At 39.8% G+C, this 12,546-nt stretch overlaps 1 protein-coding gene across 5 annotated transcripts in view; it reads right to left on the reverse strand.

The window, feature by feature from the left end:
* Nucleotides 1-6,240: 6,240 nt before the first annotated feature.
* Nucleotides 6,241-12,546, reverse strand: part of Trpc1 (transient receptor potential cation channel subfamily C member 1) — a 46,133-nt gene continuing 39,827 nt past the window's right edge. For all 5 annotated transcript variants that reach the window (XM_029481861.1, XM_021171740.2, XM_021171739.2 and 2 more), the window contains 4 exons: nucleotides 11,292-11,467; nucleotides 9,830-10,031; nucleotides 9,385-9,579; nucleotides 6,241-8,151 (listed from right to left, as the gene is read on the reverse strand). In XM_029481861.1, coding sequence (XP_029337721.1) covers nucleotides 7,924-8,151; nucleotides 9,385-9,579; nucleotides 9,830-10,031; nucleotides 11,292-11,467 — 801 coding nt within the window. In that variant the 3' untranslated portion in view covers nucleotides 6,241-7,923. The remainder of the gene's footprint in view (nucleotides 8,152-9,384; nucleotides 9,580-9,829; nucleotides 10,032-11,291; nucleotides 11,468-12,546) is intronic.

A 12,546-nucleotide genomic window follows, 5' to 3' on the forward strand; every position in this document is an offset into this window, starting at 1 on the left:
CATTTAGCAGCATAGGTGCAAAAACTCTAGATAAGATATTACCAAACAAAAAGATGGCAATCCAGTATCCCAGGAATGCCTTCAACATTTAAACCGTTAGTGGATATTCTTCACTGCACNAAGCTTTGCTGCTACTGGACAGACTTATAAGAACTCTGCAGGTCCATTCTTCTCAGATGAGATAGATATATCAAGATTTTATATGTGTGTGTGTGTGTCTATATGTATGTATATAAGACACACACACATATACACACACACATATATATACACATGTATGTATTCCAATCTTATTCTAAAATGCAAACTTCCATTGCTAGCCTTTGCTATTTTTCCTTTGGCCTTCCTAGAGGATGTATTATGTGCAAGGAGACAGCAGTCACCTCAGGACAGTATAGACATATCTGCCAAAAGATCTATCTTCAGAACAGCTCCATCCCAAAGTGCAAGAGACACAGCTCCCAGACTCTCACAGGAGCCAGGCTTTATGCTCAGGAAAGTCCAAAACTCTGCTTCCCCATTAGATATTCCCAGTTNGTTTACAGTTCCTCCTTGTCTAGATTTAATTTGCCAGTCAGCTCATGTTTTTAACCATGAGCAGGTTTGCTTAGCAACAGAGTTGACATAGCACATTTCCCAATCACTAGGTAACAAATTAGATGAAACTGGGGCTGTAGTTCCACTGGTGGAGCGGTTGCCTAGCACAAAGCCTTGGAGTTCATCCCCAGCTCTGCATGAACCAGGCATGGAGGCACACATCGACAGACCTGGCTCCTGATCTTAATAATGCAGAGCGATCAATCTGATGCCATGATATTTTTCATAACAAAAATAAACCTTGAGCAATGTGAGGGTTTGAATATGCTTGGCCCAGAGAGTGGCNCTATAAGGAGGTGAGGCCTTATGGAAGGAAGGGTGTCACTATATGGGTGTGCTTGGAGACCCTCCTTCTAATTACCCGGAAGTTAGTCTTCTCCTGTTTGCCTTTGGAACAAGATGTAGAACTCTCAGCTCCTCCAACGCCATGCCTGTCTGGATGCTACCATGCTTCCTGCCATGATNATAATGCAAAATTTGGAAAGGAAAAATAAGATTAATATAATGTAAAGGTGATATGTTATCCAAAGAAAAAGCTCAGTTGGAGACACACTCAGGTAAATGATATGATGGTGAGATGGCTCAGCAGGTAAAGACACTTACCACCAAACGAACCAAGAGTTTGACTCACATAGTGGAGAAAACTGACTCCTGAAAATTGGCCTCTGAGCTCATCATGCCCATCGCATACAAACACACAAGCACTCATGTCTAAGCTAAATAATAAACTATAACTAAAAATAAGAGTTTTGCATGTTCATCTTAAATATAAAAATAGGTTNTACCTTTAGGACAAAATATTGAATATATTGTATTTTATCATTAAAGGTCTTGAAGTAAGTGCTGTGTTTAGTTAGGGTTTTACTGATATGAACAGACACCATGACCAAGGCAACTCTTATAACATCTAATTGGGGCTGGCTTACAGGTTCGGAGGTTCAGTCCATTATCATCAAGGCAGGAGCATGGCAGCATCCAGGCAGGCATGGTGCAGAATCTGAGAGTTTAGCATCATTTTCCAAAGGCAANCAGGAGAAGACTGGCTTCCAGGCAGCTAGGACAAGGGTCTTAAAGCCCATGCACACAGTGACACACTTCCTCCCACAAGGCCACACCTCCAAATAGTGTCACTTCCTGGGCCATGAATATTCAAGCTACCACAAGTACAAACACACTTAAAGCCGTTTGCTCTGTTTTAACACAGGGTCTGACTATGCAGGTTGGCCTGCAACTTGCTTTGTAGCTTAGGTTGCTCCAGATCCTCTTGCTGCAGCTTCCTGAGCATGGAGCTTATACACACGTGTTACCATGGCTGGCTGAGGGAACCTATGGCTGTGTAAGCATGGAAGTATTCACAGGTAGCCAGACAACTTGTAATCAGAGGAGTTTGGAACACACACACAGAGAAAGGTATCCTTTGTCTATCTTTTGGCTGAGATCACGCACAGACACTTTTACAGAGGTGCTTTAATGTTATAATTAAAATTCTTGATTTTTTCCCCCTTTGGTCATTTGTTTTCCCTCTTAAAAGCAAAGTGGCTTTAAAAGGCTAACATTTGATTAAATAAAAACTAGCAGTATTATCTTGTACTTGAAAGATGTCTACAGTACACTGAGAGTGAGACTCAATCAGATGTCAGAGACAGAGCGTTTAAGGACAGAAACCAATTAGGAAAACTTATAAGCTGAGGCTCTATACATCTGACACATCTAAAAACAATACTATCAGTGGTTACATGATTCAAGGAGGAGCCTCCCGGGTGAGGAGGGGGGATACTTGGGTTCTTGTGCACAGTATATCGCTAGAAGAACTGTGGCATAGAATGAGAAAGACAAATAGAATCCTTTCTGAGATCCTTTATGGTCCTAATCCTTCCTAAACAGTCAAGCATGGCAACCAAACATTCGAATATCTGAGCCTATGGGGGCTAGTCTCATTCAAACCAGCACACTGGCTCATCCTCCGTCTAAGCTACCTTTTCACCCGTTGCATGTGGGTGTAAAGAATATGAGCACATTTCAAGACCATAAAGGATCTCATACCGAGTCTAATTGGTGTTGCCTTTATGCACATGGTCATGGGAGCCATTTATTGGGGAGGGGTGGGGGACGTCCCAGTGGCTACTCGCCTAATAAAAAGTTTCTCATCCTCTTTCCTCCAGGAGTCATCAATCGTTCTTCCAGCAGGGTGGGGCCTCTGGAACCCCTCCCACTCCTTGCTGGAATTTGTGAGTTGTCTTGATCTTGCGCAGGTTTCCTGTAAGGACCCACAACTGCTTTGAGTTCATGTGTGAACAGCCAAGTGCAGAGGACAGCATTTCCAGCACAATTCCCCAGCCTTAGGCTGTTACATTCTTCTTGCTCCTCCCCTTTCCCATAGTGTTCTCTGGGCCTGTATATGGGGGTTTGGGGATTGATATAGAAGGTGCATTATGGCTGAGCATGCACACTTGTTTATACTCAGCACTTTAAACAGTAACACATCTTTGCTTTAATCACTGCGTTAATTACTACGCACTGCAGTACGAGACCAAGGTAACGCCCAAAAATAGTCTTACCATTGCTAGATCTTGCCTGGCAGATGATTATTGTAGCATACAGGGTCCAACATGGGCTAAAAACTGTATAAAGTGGATGAAGCAGGGTCGCTCTTCTCTGTCACTGCAGCTAGCCAGCCTAAGCAAGCTTCCAGAGGAAGTCCTCTGTCCCCCTTCTGTCCCATTTTATCGTTTGAATGCTGGGATTACAGACACATGCCACTGTACCTGGGTCCAGTTTTTGTGTGGATTCTGGGTATCTGAAGTCATCAGACCAGCGAGTGCTTTTGCCTGCTAAGCTATGGACCCCTTAAATAGCATTCCCCATGGGAGACAGCAGAGAAGAAATTGATTGCAGGATGACGAGAATGGAGCTTGTCCATAACTTGGATTGCCTAGGCCACTTAAAAAAAAAACATGTTTACATTTTGTGAGCCAGAGAGAAAAGAAAAGGAAGAAAGGGAGAAATTGAGCACACATATAGATACACAGAGACATCACACTTTGGTTAGGCCCAACCACCTATCTCAACAATTCCACAAGTGTTCATGCATACTTACATAACACACATAAACCTACGCCTATATGTGTGTGTGTGTGTGTGTGTGTGTGTGTGTATGTATGTATGTATGTATGTATAGATAGACAGATAAATATATACATTTGGTAGATGGGACTGAGTTTCAAATGCCACATTTATTTCTTCTTTCTGGCCTTCTTATACCTTCTTAGGTAAAAGTTCTTTAGAAAATTACCTCATAGATAAAATGTTACACAAAGGGGAGTTACAGAAGGATGTCGATAGTGAGTTCAAAGCAGTGTTTCATTCCATAAGCTCATTATAAGTTCAAAGCAACCGTTTCACGTGCCCTTGCTTTATCACAGTGCACACCTGTGGCCTCATTCTTGGACCTGACTTAGAATGAATGTTTTTCCTTAATCACAGATCTGTCCCAAGTCTATTTTCTTCTCTTGCAATTATAAAAGCTCATTTATTCCTTATTATGCAGCCTTTACTTATTATTCTATGAGGAGAAGATATATTCTATTCTTGATTCTTTATGACATCTTTCTGGCAAAACAACTAAGACCAACTTCTTAAATTTTCCTCTTAAAATTATTTGACTCAAATGCTATAAATTAATTCATCTAGCATTAATAAATGAAAGTTCATCTTCATGCGCAGTAGGGTGGGTTGATGTCCAGGAATCATTAGGCTATGTAATAATGGCAGGGAAGTCACACATATCAGCAGTGAGAAGCAATCCTGGGACAAAGTCCCTGAGGCAGAGCACACCCATCGCAGCCATGCAAAACGGTGGGCCATCTCCAGGAACTTCACTTGCTTGCCATAGCCTTTCCTAGATGGCTTTGAACAATTGCTAAATTATAACTTCATCCCATTAGTCTCTAGATTTGATGTAATTCCAATCCGAATGTCAATTTAGTTTTTGTTAGAAATTGACCATTCCATGTGTGAAAAAGCAGATAACCTAAATAGTAAAATTCATTTTGAAAAGTATATCATGTAATGGTAATTATCTATGGACTCATCATTGTGCTGCTGTTAGATGCCAGGTAGCTAGTCTTTCCTGGATGTACATCACAGATCACTTCTTGTGTAGCAGCAAACTAAGATGCCTGTTATTCTCTTAGTTTTTGTTTGTTTGAGACACGGTTTCTCTGCATAGCCCTGGACCAAACTCAATCTAGACCAGGCTGGCCTTGACCTCACAGAGATCTGCCTGCCTCTGCCTCTTAAGTTCTTAGCTCTTTTAATCATAACTGCATTATATAACTCCCATCAGGTTGACACAAGCATAATTCTAATACATTAAAATTCACTGTTCGAAGCAGGGGTTCACCATGTAGTTCTGACTAGTCTACAGTTTGTCATGTTGTCAAGGCTAGCTTAGAACCCTAAAATTCTCNTGCCTTATCTTCCACCAGGCTCAACTTAAAATCCACCATTTTAACAAAAGCAGTTTTCTGAGCTGTGCAGTTGATCTCTTTTGCACATCCTATGAACCAATGATTTGACTTTAGTTTCTAATGGTGTGTGTGTGTGTAGTGTTGTACAGGAGTGTGCAGCCTATAGCCTTTGTGGCTAGCTTGTATCACTTTTTAAGATTCATCTGTGTGATGCAGATATCTCCAGTGTGTATGTGTGGTAGCTTTATGTGTTAACTTGCCTAGGACTAATTTCATTTCTTTGTGTGCTTCCAACTAGGGTGTGAGATCTGAAGTGACATAGCAGCTTTTCTGTTCTTTCTGCCAGAACTTTTCTGACACACATATGCTGACTCATCTTGCTGATGCGGGGCAGCTGCACCTTTCTTTGGTCCTCCTTTCGGCATTTCAGATTCCTAATCTAAAGGTATGCCTACCAACACACTTCCAAAGGAGAGTGGCAAAGGCAGCAGCATTGCCACAGGGTAGGACTGCAGAAGGCTGAAGGCACACAAAGTATAGTTCATCTGAGTCCATTTTCACGGCTCTAGGGAAGATCTAACAGTTAGATGGTATTGCTCCTAGAAGTGGTAAGTGTTGCTGAGTGTCTGATGTTGGCAGTTTGCATTTTAAGCCTTTGTGATCATAAGTTTTAAAAAAAACACTAAATTTTATAGATGGCATATAAGTTATGTCTCAAATATTTTCCTCTGTGTATGTGTGCAGATACTGTGTGACACAGCATGCATATGGATTTTATAAGGCAACTTGTGGGAGTAGGTTTTCTCTGCTGTGTGGGTACCAGGGATTGAGCTTAGGGCATCAGGCTTGNTGTAAGCACATTGCCCCCACTGAACTATCTTTCCATCCCTATAGTATCTCAGACTTAAAAAGTAAATGAGAGGCTGGAGAGATGGCTCATNGGTTAAGAGCACTGGTGGCTCTTCCAGAGGACCTGGCTCAATTTAGTCCCTACATGGCAGCTTACAACTGTCTGGTACTCCAGTTAGGGGTCCCAACACCTTCTGACTTCTGTGAGTACCAGGCACACACATGGTACACACACATACATGCAGGCAAAATACTCTCACACATAAAATAAAGTAATTAAAAAATAAAAAGCAAATAATCATAAAATTCTCAAGCTCTATCAAACTTATGATCTAATGTCAACTTTTATTCACTTTTTTCTTACAATATGCTGTCATTCAAAATATACCCCATCAGTAACTCATGCACACATAGGTACTCTATAAATTTTTTTAATAATTAGGTATTTTTTTTAGAATGACTAAAAATCCTGATGTAAAATCCCAACTTGGAAGCGCATAATCCCATTGTAGACAAAATATATAATTTTACAATAAACATTTTTATAAGAATTTGCCCAAAANAGGGAACACTTAAACCTGAACATTAAAAACAAATGTAAAAAGCAAGATGAAAGCTAACACTAGAATCCTCAGCTGCCCCAGNGTAGGTGGTGCTCACAGACCAGGGCTGTCTGCACTCTGGCCTCAATGCCGGCTCACATTCAGTTAGGAAGGTAACTCCTCACCAAGCGCGCTGCAAGAATGTTCATGCCATAGCTGGGAAACCTTCAGCCACACCCTCACATGAACACTGAAAAGCAGTCAGATTCTCTTTTTATTTCAAGTTGATTAAACAGTGCTTTACATCTCCAGCAGCGAGCACGAGGCCCCTTTTGTGGAAGCTATGGTAGGCTCTGAGGAAAACACTTTGCCAGAGTCGCTCAAGAGCCTTCGGCTGAAAGGAAAGCAGCTTTCCTCAGGGCTGCAGGGCTCTCCAGCCAAGCCCACTGTGACCAGCATGTGACCACATGAATGGTGACAAGCAGCTTCACCTTTATAATGGTGAGGTTTACTCCAACTTGGAAACTTAGAAGGAAAAGCTAAACTAGCCAAATACCTAGAGAAGGAACGTTGCAAATGTATAAATATGAACAAATATTCTATGGGTAAAAGATGGCTACTATTTTTCAAAAATCACAGACTTCTATAAATACTTAAACATATAAACTACCTCAATATAGAGAACTAGATATAAAATAATGTGTCAAAACAAAATTAAAAATATAAAATTATTATAACCATGTAAAAGTAAATATATTACACTACAAATACCAAGATAAATTTAGATAGACATAAATAAATTAATTTTTTCCAAGACAGGATTTCTCTGTGTAGTCCTGGCTATCCTGAAACTCACTCTGTAGACCAGGCTGGCCTTGAACTCAGAGATCTGCCTGCCTCTGNCTCCTGTGTGCTGGCATTAAAGGCGTGCCTTACCATGACTGGCTTAAATTCAAATATTTACTAGAAACTTTTCTCTGCTGCTTAAGATTCTAACAAAAGAAAAAATAGGGTATTTTAGATGAAACTATACTCCTAAACAATATACTGAACCCTGTGTGAACTCCTAAAACAAGAGATTTAAACACCATGAGCTCTTCATTTCAAGTGTGTCTTAAGGTAGCTGCATTTGCTGATCTTTGTTTTATAAAATGGAGTGGGCCGTGTGTACACTGATAGCTGCCCCTCTTAAACATGATGGAGTTAAGCACTGACCAACTAAGAAAACAAAAGAGCATGCGAACAAAATGGGTCTGCTTCTACAAAAAGCCACAGACAGGTTTTAAAAAACTAACTCTATATACATATTTTACATGACATATATTTATGCTATAAATATTTAAAGGATGGCTTTTGTGTAATTGTTTATGCCCATATATATATCTTATTGATTTAATTGCAAGGTATGCAAATACAGTCTTTCAGATCTGTTATGGAAAATTATTTCTACAACATTTAGAAAATGGTTAATTTCTTGGATAAAACATAGCATATTTAGAAGTCCGAAAGCCAAGCAAATCCCTTATTTCATTTCGGAATTTTGACAGATCTTGGCGCAGTTCATTGAGGTTCTCCACGGTGGCCTGGTCTGTGCTCTGCATCTTCTGTCGCATGGACGTCAGGTAGCGGTGCACTAGGCAGCACATCACCTTCTGGTAGTTCTCGTCTCTCTTTTGCTTCAAGTTTCTCCACTCCTTCAAAACAAGCAACCATATGGTAATTAATGACAGTAGAACAACATATGTGTATGTACAGTCATATATATGTAAGAACATGTATACACACACACATATATACATATATATTTGCAGTGCCTGGGTGTGCTCAGGGCCACATGCCTGCTAGGCAAACATCTGCCATCATGTCACCCTTCAGCCCTAGAGACAATATTTAAATAATAGAGTCACAGATGTGTATTTTCAGTACATTTAGAGGACAGCTTACTTTGGAATAATACTGATACTCAGTATATGCTTAAGGTAATATAGGCTGCATATCTGCTTCATTCACTCCCAGTTAGGCTGATTTCACTGACGAAGCTTAGTCTCAGTGATGCTCGGTCTACTGCAGAGATACATAAGCTGCCACAAAAGACCCCAACCATCCCTGTCTCTCTTACTGTGTGAGTAANCAAGGGTTTGCAGATGAATCTCTGTAGTGATTTCATGATGGACAGCTTGGTTTTCAACTCTAATTAAGCAAAAATTCAACCGGACCACAGGGAATTCTGTTTTCCCTAGTAACCTTTTACAGTAACTGCTATTTACTGATATATTTTTAATTTCATCTGTAAGTTTTTGGAAAGTTTCTCTTATATAACTTCTGAGATGGTGTTTTCTGTTTTGTTTGGTTTACAGAGTGTGAAATGTTTATTGTCTGGTCTTTTAGGAAACTTACCAATCCATGGTTTACAAGAAGCACACATTGGATAAGAAATACACTGAGTAAGTTTCAAGACCTAAAACCAGTATGAACTAGTAATCGTTCCTTAAATCTATAGTGCAAGTCTATGGGAAAGGAGTTCATGTGTTAGGGAAACTTGAAAACTAAAAAAAGAACCCAGCCAAGTAAAAAAATCCTTAGTTCTATTTTTTATTCTCAATTATTTATTGAGTTTTATACTATATAGTAAATCACACATTAGGCATATAAGTGAAACAGGTCAGCATAGCTCTTATCAACCCTGCATATCTGCACTGTGAAACATCTGAGCTGGGCATGGCCAGACTCAGCTNGCAGCAAGCACCCACAACCCAGCCCATCGTAGGCACACACAGGATGCAAATTGTAGACCAGCCTGGTATACAAAGCCAAGTTCCATGCCAGCTGCATAGTAAGACTGAGGATCAATAAATAAGACAAAGAAAGAATTACAATTGAAATGAACAATTGTAAAACTGTGGTGCAATTCAAAGCTCTAATCTCACCTTTAAACTGTTTTGACGTTTGACCTTGCCTTTCGAGGTATGCGAGCAAATCCACTTACTGAGGCTACTGATCATATAGCAGATCGTCTTTGGAGAAGGAATAATGTTGAAAGGTGGGGGCAGTGTACATTTGTCATCAAAGTAGCTAAGCCATAGCTTTGCTCGAGCAAACTTCCATTCTTTATCCTCATGATTCTATGAGGAAAAGCAGGATAAAATAAGACCGGACACAAGCTGAATGCATATGGGAAGGTTGGTGGAGATACTGATTAAAACTGTCTGCATGTTACCACATCTTATAGATTAAAAGAATTGGTCAACGATGTGAAGTTATTAGACATTATATTTTTAAGTCTATATTTAATTTTAAAATATTATTCATAGATTCTGTCATCCTTGGTTACTTGGTTTCCCACATCTCATGGGATGTGAAGACAGCACTTACTGCGATCAGCTGGAAGCTCTTGTGAAGCATCGCCACCAGCAGCTTCGTCAGCACAATCACGACCACAACATTGTAAGTTCCAACAATCACAGCTCCAACGAAGGACTGCAGCTCTTCCCCATAGCTAAACCTGGTGACAAAGATGGCCACGTGCGCTAAGGAGAAGATGTACCAGAACAGAGCAAAGCAGGTGCCAATGAACCTGTAAGGGCAAGTACATTCTNTTTAAAAGGGAAATGAATTAGCAAGAACAGACAATGCATTTATGTCAAAATTATACATAGGAATCATTAGTAATTCTTGTATAATACATTATAAAATATTTTTTGTTTTATTTTTATTTTCACAGAATATATAGTCTTATTTTAAATGTTATTTTTATTTGATGTGTGTGTACCTGAGTGTATGTATGCATACCACATGCATACAGAATCCTGTTGAAGTCAAAAGAGGCACCAGATCCCCTGGAACTGGAGTTACAGCTGTGAGCCACCAGGTGGGTGAGGGAAACCAAACCCAGGTCTNCTGCAGTAAGTGCTCTTAACCACTAGGACATCTGTCCAGCCCCTAAAGATTTTATTTTAAATGAGGAACATGTGCAAAGATATTATTCCTATTTAATCTTTTTGCTGCCTTTCTAGTCCCAATACAATAGTCCATGGGGTGTCTAGTTAGATTCTATCAGTCCTCTACTTCAGCCTTCAGGTGACTTTAAATTACAATAGCTCCAAATCATTACAATAACAGCAAGGTCTTACATGATCACCCCCACTGCCTGTCTATCTTGGCCAGCCCAGAAATCATATTCATTAAATGAGGGGACACTTTGACACATGATACGAACACGAAAATATACAAGTCAATCTTGTCTGTATTTTATTTAACAANGAGGAGAATAAGACTGGGGGGTGTAACTTTGGTGTTTAGCACTTGCCTGGCGTATACAGTACCCTGGCTCAGACCGCCCCCCCCTAGCACTGGAAAAGGAACCTGATGGAGTATTCTGTCTAATTTATAGTGGCTGTACNATTCTTTATGATATACCAGGGGACTGGTCCTCAAGCTCTAATGGTCCTCAACTGTAAACAGTGAAAACATGAGTGCTCCGGGTTACACTGTAACCAAGAGTTGCTACATGTACTACTAGTTTACAGGCAGAGATGCTGAACATTCTAATATATGGGATGGATAGAAGAAATTTCCCAAAGTNCTGAGAGTGTAAAAATGTCAAATGTCCTCTGTTCAGACAGATCAGTAGAAAAGACACATAGAATCATTTAGATCACTACTTAAGATCCTATAGGTAAAGATGATGAAAATGATTCAAGAAAAATGAGCATTTGTTAATGCTTACAGACACTCAAAAAGGATTCCTTTAAAGAACAATTTAAGCTGTGTTTGTGTAATGAGTAGCCACACAGAACTCAATAAAGTCCATCTAGTAAACTCTGAAGTCACTCACGAGTGGAAGGTGTCATTGCTTTGCTGTTCACAGAAGATGCCCACACAGTCCTTCTGCTCTTTGGAAGTGTACCCTTTGTCATAGAGCTGAGTCAGTCCAATCGTGAAGGAAAACAGAACAAGGAGGAACATTCCCAGAAATTTCCCAAAATCTTGTAACATCTGTCCCATTGAAATCTGTGGACACATNACATAGGTGTACATTAAAACTGTTGGGAAAACTATGTATTAAATATGAAATTACCCAGTAGTAAAAGAAAAACAAACACATGATTCACAAGCCACACCCTTTATTTAGCCTGGTTAAATTTCAATATGCTATGTTAAGAGCATCAAAGCTCCAGCTGTGGGAATACAAAAAAATAAACCCAACAACCCCAGCTACCTGACAAAAGCCATTCTATTAAACCATTACCATGAGTACTAAATACACAGCTCCTGTCACACAAAGTCTTCAAAGGGTATCACTGCTGTGGAGGGAGAAGAAGGACACAGAGATGTTCATCTCCTTGTANTNGTTGTTTTTGAGACATAATCTTGCCATCAGACTCACAATCTTCCTGCCTCAGCTTCTCATATGCTAGGATTATAGGCAAGCATCACCATTGCTGGTAACATAAAGATTATCTAAAGGCCAGTTAGCAGAGATAAAAGGAAAGGACTCTCTAGAAAATAAATGCTTATATTGATGTGGTTTCTTCTTTTTTGTTTTTTGTTTTTTGTTTTTGTTTTTGTTTTTGTTTTTCGAGACAGGGTTTCTCTGTATAGCCCTGGCTGTCCTGGAGCTCACTCTATAGACCAGGCTGGCCTGGAACTCAGAAATCCGCCTGCCTCTGCCTCCCAATCGCTGGGATTAAAGGNGTGCGCCACCATGCCTGGCTGTTGAGAGCTCTTGATCCTAGTCATTATCTCCTGAGAACTTTAAAAGCAAAGTGTAAAGGCTGTTCTAAGTTCATTTTAGTGAAATTTATTCCAAACAATACAAAAATCCAGATTTGGTTTTATTTTTGCCCTTAAGTTGTCTAATATTAAGGTTGGATGAATATAGCATGTGCAGCTACAGGCTTTCTACATCTGGGATTGCTATTAAAAATGCTATTTGTCCNATTACCCTTCTCCTTAGTCCATATTTGTTTCTTCTTACAGCAGATTTTCCTCACCTATTGTACAAAGAAATTGNGATGTATATTTTCATGTAATTTGATTTTGGAATTTTCTCACCTTATGTAGTGAATTCTTCCAAAATATAATTTTTT

The sequence above is a fragment of the Mus caroli genome, chromosome 9, assembly GCF_900094665.2.
Source record: "Mus caroli chromosome 9, CAROLI_EIJ_v1.1, whole genome shotgun sequence".
Lineage (NCBI taxonomy): Eukaryota > Metazoa > Chordata > Mammalia > Rodentia > Muridae > Mus > Mus caroli.